Source organism: Neoarius graeffei, chromosome 4 (genome assembly GCF_027579695.1).
Source record: "Neoarius graeffei isolate fNeoGra1 chromosome 4, fNeoGra1.pri, whole genome shotgun sequence".
In the NCBI taxonomy this organism is placed as follows: Eukaryota; Metazoa; Chordata; class Actinopteri; order Siluriformes; family Ariidae; genus Neoarius; species Neoarius graeffei.
Window position 1 is genome coordinate 108247369 of NC_083572.1, and position 14004 is coordinate 108261372.

General features: G+C 41.4%; 1 protein-coding gene across 1 annotated transcript in view; it reads right to left on the minus strand.

Moving 5' to 3' along the window:
* negr1 (neuronal growth regulator 1) overlaps positions 1–14004 on the minus strand; it is a 625326-nt gene that overhangs the window by 161490 nt on the left and 449832 nt on the right. Inside the window, exon 5 of the mRNA XM_060920136.1 lies at positions 2778–2898. Coding sequence (XP_060776119.1) covers positions 2778–2898 — 121 coding nt within the window. The remainder of the gene's footprint in view (positions 1–2777; positions 2899–14004) is intronic.

A 14004-nucleotide genomic window follows, 5' to 3' on the forward strand; every position in this document is an offset into this window, starting at 1 on the left:
CCCCAGATGGACACGAGAAGACCATGAACATGAACACGAACATGTAGAAACTCCGTACAGACAGTAACCCGAGCTCAGGGTCAACCTGTAAACCAACTATGAGGCACCACGACGCCACCCTCTTTCTGAATGTGATTTAAATATTCACTACTCATTCATATGTGGCAGATCACAGAATCCAGGGACACATGTCGGCCCGGGGCATTTTGAGTTATTGACAGATTCAGAAAGTACAGTTTCTAAGCTTTCCAATGATGCCTTCCATGTGGAGATCTGACAATATTTGAAGAATGTGTGGCCTTTTGAAAGTGTATACTTCTTAAAACAGGAAAGGGAGAAAATCACCCTCAAAGTTTTCCATCTCAACTACTCTGGGTATAGGGCGGGCACATAATGGTGCTCATTTGCATGACATTAAGGAAAGCCCTGCCCCCTACGAGCTAGCACGATACTACTTTCATGTAAACAAAGATCACCACATCAATTTTCCTTCCATGCAAAGTATGCCCAACACAATTATGAAGTACAAAAATAAGTCCTAAAGTATACTTTAACGTTTTGTGGTTGAAAAATTACTCGCACCGTAAGAAAGAAAGATAGCACGATGATGACACAACTAACACAACACTAGTTTCATGTAAAGCCTCGGTCACAACCAGCCGTATGTGCTCCTACGGCCGGTCTACATGCAAAAAACGCAAGAAACACACGGAGATCGCGCATGAAACGCACGAGAGCGCGCGTGTGATGTGCTGATTTTCGAGCCGCAGACCGGCCGCAGAGGTTCTTTGTCATGTCAAACAAACTCTACGGGCGCTTACGTTTTTTTCAGGTTGCAAGACAAACTTACAGCCAACGCGCGTCTTTCTCCATGAACAACAACAACAAAAAAAACCGCAGCGATTTGGGAAACGCCAAAAATCACACGGCCAAAAAATCATACGTCCGGTTGTGACCTAGGCTTAACCAAACCACAACACTCTCCATTACATGCAAAAATAACCACACAGCCTTAGATTAATAAACTTATCCCATCAGAAAGAGAAACGGCACCTTGCACACACCAATGCCTCCGATGGAATGTAATCCTAGAACGGTCCGTGTATCATCTGATCATTCAAGTATTCCATTCAATCTGGAAAATGAGGTTGCGGTTTTTTTTTGCTAGAAATGGTGATCTCCTATGTAAATACCGTGTGTCTGTTTGCTTCGCGGTGTTTCAGCTCCTCTGCGCTCTGTTTAGCTTCCTCATTCCATAGTGAAATCACACGCCTGTATGCAGTTAAGTAGCCATGCGCTCAGCTCGTATCATACAGCTGATTCGCGAAAAAAAAAAAAGACTTAAATCATCATGTGAATGGCCCATATGGTAATTTACCCACACCCCCCAGCAGGCTACAGTCCTGACAAAAATGAGACAATTTGCAACAAAAAATGTATGCTTTTCCAACAAAACAATCTATTATCTGAAATACTGATTGCATTCTTCAAGATCTCAACTTGCACATGTTGGAAAAAAACAAAAATCACAAATTTAAAAAAAAAATGCTTCTTTTGCGATTATCTCGGATTCGTTTCGGCCGACATGCGTCCCTGGATTCGGTGAGGGGTCACGTATTTTTCCTTCAGAACCTGGTTCGTATCTTCTGTGCAGCATTTGGATCCTCTCTCTTTCTCGCTCTCTCTCATCCAGCACCTTTTGCAAATCCGAGAGAGTATTTTTATTTATTCTAAACGCGCGTGGGTTTGCTGTCGTGCTTCAGGATCCATCGACATTGCATTTTTAACATTATGAATTTCTGTACGTTTGTAGATAACTTGTTAAACAGATGAACATTTTGCTTTTCTCTATTCAAAAGCCATAGGGTGCACAAACTTTCACACTCCACTGTATCTGTACTGTATGCACTCTGGCTCATTAAAGAGCCAGCACCATTAATAATGGAGTGCCTATTTATCCATCTATGGTATAGATTGATGAAAAAGCAGGAAAACAAGCTAATGGCTTTCGGAGCATAACAAACGTAAAGTCTTAAATGAGGCAAACTCCAGAAGTAAAGCCAAATACGCCTCCTTGGCAATTTGAATAAATTGAGTGAAGCCTATAATTACAATTATCGCACTGTGAACTGCTGATTCAGATCGTACTCAAAAAGAGTGGGTAAATGACGGGTAATGGGGTAATTTGGTATTTAAATTCAAGAACCACCACTTGAGTCGACGCTGATTGACGTGTAAACTGCGAATGCTCTTTACTGCCGCTGAGCTTATGCAAACATTTAATTAAAATGCAAGGTTAAGACTTGCGCTGTACTGATCCTCCATAGCAGGAAGGGCAGAAGGAAGGAAAAACGAAGGCATGGATTTTTTTTTACCCCAACGATAAGAGCTGTGAGCTTGAAATAATCTGATTGAATTTTAGATGTGCAGGGATGAGTGCATACTGACTGCTCCTGAGACTCAAGAGGATGAACAGTGACTATGAATATTCAACCAAAAAAAAAAAAAGACGAGTAAAGAGGGGGTGTTAATCCTATGTTTCCTTGAAGCTCTAAAAGAGGAATGTTTCTCATCTTGTCATATGGCCTGAATATTTACACAGGAACACGTATATTACATGACAGGCCTACTGACACTTTCAGTGCAAATCGAGGACGATCTGAGTCATGATGTGTGATAATGTACGACAAGGAAATATATCAACAGCGAAAAGACAGAAGATAAAACCCAGGCTTTTTATCATCATCATCATCATCATCATCGTGCTTTGCTCTTACCTCTTCTCTCCTTTGTACCACTCGAAAACCGGAGTAGGGACAGCAGCCGCCTCGCACCTCAGCAGCGCTGTGTAACCGGTTCGGACCGCGTTGCCCTTCATCTCATGGATAGAAGGTGGAACTGGAGAGATAAAAACCCAAATATGTACTATTAGAACATGAAAACGAACCCAATTTGCACTGGTTTCAGAATTACTGGAACACACTTTTAATTAAAGCCATAGCCTAAAGGTCAGAGAAGCAGCTTTGGGACCAAAAGGTTGCTGATTCGATTCCCTGGACCAGCTGGAATGTCTGAAGTGCCCTTGAGTGAGGCACCTAACCCCCAACTGCTCCCCAGGCTGCTCTGGGTATGGTGTAGTTCGCTCTGGATAAAAGCATCTGCTAAAAGCCATTAATGGAACGGAATGTAATTAATATCAGATGAGGACTTGCCTGGAGAGAATAACAAGACAGCTGGAGACCCTTATCCCTTACAGAGGACCTTGGGTCATCGTCTTAGGTTTGTGCATAGAGTCCAAATCCATTGAGGTAAGGAATGAGCAATATGACAAAATATATCACGGTATTTTTGGGGAAACCATGGCCTAATGGTTAGAGAAACAGCTTTGTTACCAAAAGGTTGCTGGTTCAATTCCCTGGACCAGCAGGACTAGGTGAACTGCCCTTGGGCAAGATACCTAACTCAAACTGCTCTGGCAAGAGTGGTGGCATACCTTGTGTCTGAGTACCTAAAGAAGAACTGATGATGTGATGATCAGTTCGGGCAGGGAATCCAGCCATAATAAAAATTTAAAAAAGATATTTGAAGACATTTTAACGACAAGTGATGTGCATCACGATATATAACAGTAGTGTTGTGTTAAAGACGCCAACCTACTGTGTCTCGCTGCTTGTGTTGCTTGACCTTGCATTTGATACCATTGATCATTCCATTCTTCTGGATAGACTGGAAAATGTTGTGGGAGTTAAGGGAACGGCCCTCTTCTGGCTCAGCTCTTATTTAACTGATCGCTATCAGTATGTTGATGTAAATGGTGATTTTTCTAGACGTACTGAGGTAAAGTTTGGTGTTCCACAAGGTTCTGTCTTGGGTCCACTGCTTTTTTCTTTATACATGTTCCCTCTGGGTGATATTATTCATAAATATTGCATTAGTTTCCACTGTTATGCTGATGACACACAGTTGTATGTTTCTGCAAAACCTGATGAGAGACACCAGCTTAATAGAATTGAGGAATGTGTGAAGGACGTTAGACACTGGATGCTTATTAACTTCCTTCTACTTAACTCTGACAAGACTGAAGTACTTGTACTCAGACCACATGCAGCTAGAAGTAAGTCTTCTGATTACACAGTGACTCTGGATGGCCTTTCTGTTTCTTCACGTGCAGCAGTAAAAGACCTCGGAGTGATTATTGACCCCAGTCTTTCATTCGAAACTCGCATTGATAGCATTACCTGGATAGCTTTCTTTCATCTCAGAAATATCGCTAAGATGAGAAATTTAATGTCACTACATGACGCAGAAAAACTAGTTCATGCTTTCGTTCCCTCCAGGTTGGATTATTGTAATGCCTTACTGTCTGGATGTTACAGTAAGTGCATAAACAAGCTCCAGTTAGTTCAAAATGCAGCAGCAAGAGTCCTTACTAGAACTAGAAAATACAGTATGACCCCATCACTCCTGTCTTATCCACACTGCATTGGCTCCCAATCAAATTTCATATTGATTATAAAATACTACTATTGACCTTTAAAGCACTGAATGGTCTCACACCACAGTACCTGAGTGAACTTCTGCTCCTCTATGACCCGCCACGCCTACTTAGATCAAAAGGTGCAGGCTATCTGCTGGTACCTCGTATAGTGAAGGCTACATCAGGGGGCAGAGCCTTTTCTTACAAAGCCCCACAGTTATGGAACAGCCTTCCAAGTAGTGTTCGGGAATCAGACACAGTCTCAGTGTTTAAGTCTCAGCTGAAAACATATCTGTTTAGTCAAGCCTTTTGCTTATGGTGTTTATGAGGTAAAGGTGTAGATCTGGAGGATCCTCAGACAGAGTGTTTTGGTAAACTGGGATTTATGGATGCTGTCAGTCCCCACTCACTTGTTCACTCGAGTTTGTTGACAGCGTAGTGGCTGCTGCTTTATGTCCCGGGGCTCCCTCATGCCTGTGTTACCTTCTGGCTCTCCCCTTTTAGTTATGCTGTCATAGTCAGTTGCCGGAGTCCCTGCTTGTACTCAGTGCAATATGTATACTGTTCCTACTTATTCAGGTGACATTGGGCATACCTAACAACCTGTGTTTTCTCTCTCTCTCCCCCTCCCCCCCAAATCTGTCCCTCTGAGTTACATGTCGGTCCTGGGATCGAGGTGCTGAACCTCTTCTGCTCCTCAGACCTGCCTGATCCATCCTGGTGCCCTGTGTCTGGTTGGAGTCTCATCGCATCGCATCGCTCCTGTGGAGGATGGCCCCATGTGGACAGTTGGGGGTCGCGCCTGGAGGACACTCTGGACTCTTGCAGTGGTGCTTTTGTGGCTGGGGACTGCAGTTGACTTGCTGACTTTAGGGCTGTGGTTGTCGTGAACAGTTTTGCACTCGGGTTTCCATCGGTGGGGGGTTTATAGCATCAACGAAGCTGACTTTATGTTAGGACTGTTAATGTTATAGTCATGTTGTCTGTTGTTGCCCAAATGAGGATGGGTTCCCTTTTGAGTCTGGTTCCTCTCGAGGTTTCTTCCTCATGTCGTCTGAGGGAGTTTTTCCTTGCCACCGTCACCACAGGCTTGCTCATTGGGGATAGATTAGGGATAAAATTAGCTCATATTTTAAGTCGTTCAAATTCTGTAAAGCTGCTTTGTGACAATGTTTATTGTTAAAAGTGCTATACAAATAAACTTGACTTGACTTAAAAACTAAACCTAGAGTCATACATGGACAATAGAGAGTCTACCTTCTCTCAAAAGTAAACCCACACAGGTCTAGCGCCCCTGCTGTCTGGTTACAGTATACCGTGTCCAACAGCTCCACCCATTCCCATGTGCTTCAATGATAAAATGACGTTTTCTCCATGTCACTTTTCTTGTCTAAACTGTCTTTCCATCTACAATGTTGAATTCAAACAGTTTTCTCTATGTTGATATCTGTACATTTCCCTCAGTCTTGAAAACATTATTCTACTATATCATAAGAAGGCATGGCTATACTTAGGAACCAAAATGTCAAGGGCGTAGTCCCTCATCTGGCCTGCCATCAAAACAACCACGACGACCAAAACATCAAACCAAACTGAAATGTGATGATGCGAGAGAGAAAGGACCAACCTCCACGACTAGCTGTTTATAACACGAACGTTAACAAAGCACTAAATTTTGTTCCCCGAGTGAAGATCGACCCAAAACATCGATCAGAACTGAATTCACATGATAAATGAGAGAGGAGATACAATTCCAGTCAGAAGAAAATGTGTTAAGTTGACCTGATGACTAATTCGTTAGCAAAAATTTGACAAAACAACGACCAAGTGTTGTGCAGAAGGTCGAGTTCTTTCAAATAAAACAATCAGAACTGAAATCCATTGAGAACGGAAGGAGGGAGGAGACACGATTTAACTGAAAATAAACAAAGCTGTAAACAAATTGTTTACAACAGGAAAATCAACAAACGACCAAGTTTTGTTCCTCGAGGGAAGATTGACCCAAAACATCGATCACAACTGAAATCGGATGAGAAATCAGAGAGGAGATACGATTCTAATGAGAGGCCTGGAAAATTCGTTAATTAATTTGGCCTAATTAGGAACTTGTTAGTAAAAAAATTGGACAAAACAATGGCCAAGTTTTGTGTGGAGTGATGAGTTCTTTCAAACAAAACAATCAGAATAGAAATCCGTGGAGAACTGATGGAGGAGATACGACTTAACTGAATTGTGGACGACGGATGCCGCGCCCTGGCAATCGGCCTTATGGACATTTGAGCCAATGACGTGATTGACATCTTTGGTGACACTCTGGATCTTGGCATTCTTGGGTTTCAGTCACATTCTTAGTGGTTTTACCGGAAGTGAAACAGCTGGTGGTCTTGCAAACCAAAATGGCTGCCATAGTGCTAACAACTAGCAATAACTTATCATCAGATGACGCTCGTAACCTAGAAGCCACTGCTGGCTTTAGATATATTCAGAAGATTGCTGTGTACAATGGAATCGACCCTGACAGTCTGGGAAAGAAGGATTTGTCATACGATCTCGAAAACTACCCTTCAGTCAAGTTCCCCGACATCTCGAACTATCTGGTGTTGCAGACGTCCTTCTACACCGCAAAACAGATGAAAGTGTGGAAGAGTATGGAGGCTTACGACTTTTTGTACGTGGCTGGGTAAAGGACCTCGCTATCAAGTCGCTGCCCAATGAATCCTGTATTGTTTTTGCCCGTGTAAGTAAGTTTGTTTTTTAAAGCTTTTCGTTCGCGTCTTTACAACGAAGCGCTGCAAGTTGGCTTGATTCTCACTTGTGTTGGCTCTTATCTCTCAGCTAAATCATTCACAAAGATCATCAGAAAGCCCTTTAAAGACCTGGATCTTAGTTAAACAAGACGGAGAAGTGATCACGGCTCATTGTACCTGTACGGCTGGGGAAGAATTTTGTCGCGACCTTCATGCATATGGACTTCGTGAGGAGGAAACAAAGAAACAGCTGGGGACTTTAGCGCTTCGTGGCTAAAAAAAAGTACCGTAAAATAACAACACACAGCAAGAAAAGTACTTGGAAAACACTAAGGACAGAGCTGAGAGGGAAATACAAACCTTTCACCAAGTGAAACTCGAGCACGCTTCGACTCGGCTCCCTTCGATTTCAGTGAACCACCTTTCTCCACATCTTTTTGTGTTCACTCACCCTTTTTTATTCGTTCACAGGGAACCCTGAAGAAACTTTTATCAGTTTCACGGTTTGATCGATTCGAACAACCTAAAACATCACAAGCGTGAGGCATTTTTCATGCGACCAATACACCTTCTCCATACAAACGCTTTGTCAACTGAGCTTCGGTAGACCACCAGATAAAGTTTTGAATAAATAATGAGGCGGCTGTGACGTAACGTGAAACCCAAGAATTAGGAGAAGGGGGCGGGGCCTACCGAATAAGTAGGTGTACCTGACTTTGAGTCTCGTCTCTAGTGTACGGACTCTTACTCCAAATTTCATAACGTGGTGGAGGAATTTTGGCTTCGTTTCTATCGAACGGAAGGCAAAGGAGCCACGACATCCAAGATTTAGTTATTTTTTAAACAGTCATTTATGTCTATAAAAGTAATTTAGTACTGAAAAGAAGGGAAATGCTTTTAAATGTGACAATTTTTAGGATTCAAAATAATAAACATTCCATTATTGTTATAATGTTATATGTATATATATATTCCAGAAAAGTGACATACATAAATTATGATATCGATGTTATATCCTCATATCGCCCAGTCCTGATTGAGATCCTTGTAACTGATGCAATCATTACTGTGTTGATTTGAGAGGATGCTCGTGATTACAGTCTTGCTGAAATACCCACCAATGGCCAAGCCCAAGTGCATGCAATCCTTGGTATGAGGGTACCAATAATTTTGCACATGACTATACCAATAATTCCTACATAAGGCAGATTTAAGAAATATTACTTTATTCTCTAATTTCATTTTAAGAGAAAAAAATCTAACTAATCGAAAAATCCCTTTCACGGTCAAAGCCCAGGAAGTGTAATGAGTGCGGTGGTGAGACAGACCGTCTCTCCTCTGGAATGGAGAAAAGAAAACGAGCTGCATGCTGATAAATTGCGTAACGGATGTTTAAAGGCTGGACAGCATGGGCAAGTTGTACGAGAATGAAATGAAGGTTGTTTCACGTTCTCAAACATTGTGCAAATGGCTGTAATAGTGTGAGAGAGCCGGCTGTAAGAACTGGCCATTTTACTTATTCCAATCTGCCTGAGAGAGAGCGAGAGAGAGAAAGAGAGAGACAGAGGGATAGAGAGCGCAAGAGACAGAGAGAGAAAGAGAGAGAGAGAGAGAGACAGAGAGAGAGAGTGCAAGAGACAGAGAGAGACAGAGGGAGACAGAGAGCGCAAGAGACAGAGAAAGAAAGACAGAGAGAGAAAGAGCGCAAGAGACAGAGAGACAGAAAGAGACAGAGAGAGAGAGTGCAAGAGACAGAGAGAGAGGGAGAGAGACAGAGAAAGAGAGAGTGCAAGAGACAGAGAGAGACAGAGGGAGACAGAGGGAGAGAGAGGGAGAGAGAGAGAACGCAAGAGACAGAGAGAGAGAGAGACAGAGAGAGACAGAGAGAGAGACAGAGAGAGAAAGAGAGCGCAAGAGACAGAGAGAGAGAAAGAGACAGAGAGGGAGCGACAGAGAGAAAGAGAGAGCGCAAGAGACAGAGAGAAAGAGAGACAGAGAGAGAGAATGCAAGAGACAGAGAGAGAGAAAGAGAGCGCAAGAGACAGAGAGAGACAGAGAGAGAGCAAGAGACAGAGAGAGACAGAGAGTGCAAGAGACAGAGAGAGAGAGCGCGCAAGAGACAGAGAGAGCGCAAGAGACACAGAGAGCGCAAGAGACACAGAGATAGAGAGAGAGAGAGCGCAAGAGACAGAGAGAGGGAGAGAGACAGAGAGAGAGCACGCAAGAGACAGAGAGAGAAAGAACGAGAGAGACAGAGGGAGAGAGACAGAGAGAGAGAGCGCAAGAGACAGAGATACAGAGAGAGAGAGAGAGAGAGAGAGAGTGCAAGAGACAGAGAGACAGACAGAGACATGATGACAGGGTCATGAGCAAACATGAAATCATTCTTCTGTGTTCAGTCAACAGGAGAAAATGACACCTTTTAATGTACTCATTATAAGGCTTTTTGTGTGTGTGTGTGTGTGTGTGTGTGTGTGTGTGTCTGTCTGATATAAATAAACACAAACAGGATGAACAGATTTTAAAACGTTACGTCCTCAGATGGCATGTTTCAGTCACGCTGGTGACTGTTATAACAGCCTTACGTCAACCTAAAGCATTATGTCTATCTGAAAATATTTATGACAACAGATGTCTGCTCCGATAAGCTAAAATGAAAGCTCATGTAGGTATGTGAGAAGTCATGAAGAGCTTATGTAGATGCGTTTCACCACAGTCAGCCTGAAAAGTGCGATAACATCCTTACGTCATCAACAACAACAACATCAACCACCTCTCATGTTAAAGCAGTATTCATGACAGCTGTTAGTGGGCGGAATAAACATTTACAAACGTTTAATAAATATGTTCAGACTCATGAAGAGCTTGTGCAGATGGTCTTATTGCCATAAATATTCATAAAACTCTTATAAGCATGAATAGACCAGGATATACAGTACTGTACCAGAACTACACTGAGATACGAAACTAACTGTTGTGATGTATGACTCCAGATCAGCCTGGAAAGTGCCATAACAACCTTATGTCAAGCTATGCCAAATTAAGCAGGATTCATAACCAATGACGGCTGCAGTAAGACTTGATAAATGGTTATGGAAGAACATGCCAGATGACATCAGCACTTAGGAAGATATCTGTACGCAAGTAGAGAGTTCATAAAACTCTTATAAGCATGAACATACTAGGGCATTTCAGAAACACACTGAGCTGCAAAATGACAATTGTTATAACAACCTTATGTCAACTATAACAAGCGCTATGACAACATTGTCAACTATAACAAGCGCTATGACAACCTCATGTCAACTATAACAAGTGCTACAACATTATGTCCACTATAACAAGCGCTATGACAACCTTATGTCAACTATAACAAGTGCTACAACAACCTTATATCAACTAGAACAAGCGCTATGACAACATTGTCAACTATAACAAGTGCTACAACAACCTTATGCCAACTATAATAAGCACTACGACAACCTTATGTCAACTATGACGAGCACTACGACAGCCTTATGACAACAATACCAAGCACTATGACAACCTTATGTCAACGATAACTTGTGCTATAACAACCTTATGTCAACTATAATTTAAGCTGCATAAGGTTGTTGTAGCACTATGTCAAATAAAAGCATGATTCATGATTTATAACTTTTTATATAGGTACTCATGTATCTCAGATGGCATGAGATCTTCTTATGTCAACCATAACAAGCAGTACACCAACTTTGTCAACTATAACAAGCACTAAGACAACCTTACACCAATTATAACAAGCACTACGACAATCTTATGTCAACAACAACAAGCACTACAACAACACTGTCAACTATAACAAGCACTGCAACAACCTTATGTCAACAATAACTTGTGCTTTAACTTTGTCAACGATTACTTACACTACATGAGGTTGTTGTAGCACTATGTCAAATTAAAGCACTATTCATGATTTATAACTTTATGTCGGTACTCGTGCATGTCAGATGGCATGAGATCATCTTCTGTCAACTATAACAAGCACTATGACAACCTTATATCAACTATAACAAGAACAAATACCACAGTTTTATGTCAACTACAACAACCACTATGACGACAATCTTATGTCAACTACAACCCCAATTCCAAAAATGTTGGGACACTGTGCAAACTGTAAATAAAAACAGAATGCAATAATTTGCAAATCACGGAAACCCTATATTTCATTGAAAATAGCACAAAGACAACATATCAAATGTTGAAACTGAGAATTTTTATTGTTTTTTTAAAAAAATATATGCTCAATTTGAATTTGATATCAGCAACACATTTCAGAAAATTTGGGACAAGGGCATGTTAGTGTTGCATCACCTCTGCTTTTAACAACACTCTGTAAACATTTGGGAACTGAGGACACCAATTGCTGTAGCTTTGAAAGAGAAATGCTGTCCCATTCTTGCTTGATCTACAATTTCAGTTGCTCAACAGTTCGGGGTCTCCTTTGTCGTATTTTGCACTTCATAATGCGCCAAACGTTTTAAATGGGAGACAGGTCTGGACTGCAGGCAGGCCAGTTTAGCACCTGGACTCTTTTACTACAGAGCCATGCAGTTTTAATATGTGCAGAAAGCGGTTTGGCGTTGTCTTGCTGAAAGAAGGAAGGCCTTCCCTGAAAAAGATTTTGTCTGGATGGCAGCATATTGCTCTGAAACATGTATATATTGCTCAGCATTAATGATGCCTTCCCAGATGTACAAGCTCCCCATGTCATGTGCACTAATGCCCCCTCATACCATCACAGATGCTGCTTTTGAGCTGTGCACTGATAACAAGCCGGATGGTCCCTCTCCTCTTTAGCCTGGAGGACGTGGGGTCCATGATTTCTAAAAAGAATTTCTACTTTTGATTCGTCAGACCTCGGGACAGTTTGCCACTTCGCCTCAGTCCATCGTAAAAGAGCTCGGGCCCAGAGAAGGTGGCAGTGTTTCTGGATATTGTTTATATCTGGTTTTAACTTGTATTTCTGGATGCAGTAATGAAGTGTTTTCACAGATGATGGTTTTCTGAAGTGTTCCCGAGCCCATGCAGTGATTTCCACTACAGACACGTGTCTGCTTTTAATGCAGTGTCTCCTGAGGGCCTGAAGATCACAGGCATCCAATGTCAGTTTTCAGCCTTGTCTCTCGCATACAGATATTTCTCCAGATTCTCTGAATCTTTTAATGATATTATGGACCATAGATGATGCGATCCCTAAATTCTTTGCAGTTTTACATTGAGGAACGTTATTCTTAAATTGTTGCACTGTTTGCCCACGCAGTCTTTCACAGAGCGGTGAACCCCTCCCCATCTTTACTTCTGAGAGACTCCGCCTCTCTGGGATGCTCTTTTTATACCCAATCATCTTACTGACCTGTTACCAATTAACCTAATTAGTTGGGTTTTTTTTTTAGCAGGACACAACTTTTTCAGTCTTTTGTTGCCCCGTCCCAACTTTTCTGAAATGTGTTGCTGACATCAAATTCAAAATGAGCAGATATTTTTCCAGAAACAATAAAATTTCTCAGTTTCAACATCTGATATGTTGTCTTTGTACTATTCTCAATGAAATATAGGCTTTCCATGATTTGCAAATCTTCACATTCTGTTTTTATTTATGTTTTATACACCGTCCCAACTTTTTTGGAATTAGGGTTGCATAACAAGCACTATGATAACCACTACTGAACCTTATATCAACTATAACAAGCATTACGACAACCTTATGTCAATGATAAGTGCTATGACAACCTTATGTTAACAATAACGAGTGCTACAACAACCTTACGTCAAGTTATGTCAAATTAAAACACTATTCATGATTTATAACTGGTTATAACTGTAGGTACTCGTTCATGTAAGATGGCATAAGACCTTCTCGTGTACCGTAGATGTCTGTATTGCCACAGGCATACATGTCAACCTATACGGAATGTCTGTATTTTATACGGATTTGATTCAATAAACGTAGTATACGGGCGTATAAATAAAGTTATACGGATTCTTTAAAAAAAACTTCAATATTTATTTAGAGCTATAATCAATTCCCACGATGATAAAAGAGCGCATAACATTTACAAACGTACTGTACACCACAGACAGCCAGTAAAGAGTCTTATGAAATCGCGCGTTATCTTGTGGTAGCGAGACTTCGTTCCACTTTTGATCATGCGCACACCGCATTGCGAGAATCCCGCCAACCGTGAAGTCATAGACATATAAACATAGACGCCGCCTTCTGCGTAGAATCATACGTCATCCTCGCCGCCATATTGGATGTGGCAAAGTGGAGATTCTTCAACCGTCTCTGGTATAGCGTCTAGACGGTAGCCGAGAATAAAGATGCCTCATTCATGTGCTGCGTTTAACTGTACCAACAGGTTTACCGTCCAAACGAGATCACATGGGATTACCTTTCACAGGTGAGACTGGAAAAATACTTTTCATTGTATTTGGTCATTATAACGTAATTTTACGAACAGATTTTCCTGACTTTGTGGCTAATATGAAGTCTCGCGCGTAATAGCCGCTCGGTGAAACCTGTCTCCAAACAACGAAGTATTTCCTTTGTAACTACGCTGATAACACTTTGTGTTTTTGTCGAACATTGGAGCTTTGTATTCATTCTGAGGGTTTATTGTTATTAATATTGAATAAAAAGTAACTGGGATATATCATTGTTAATTATCATTCAAATTTTAGGTAAATTATTTTAATTTGCATCTTATACGGATTTTATAAGGGAAATACGGATTT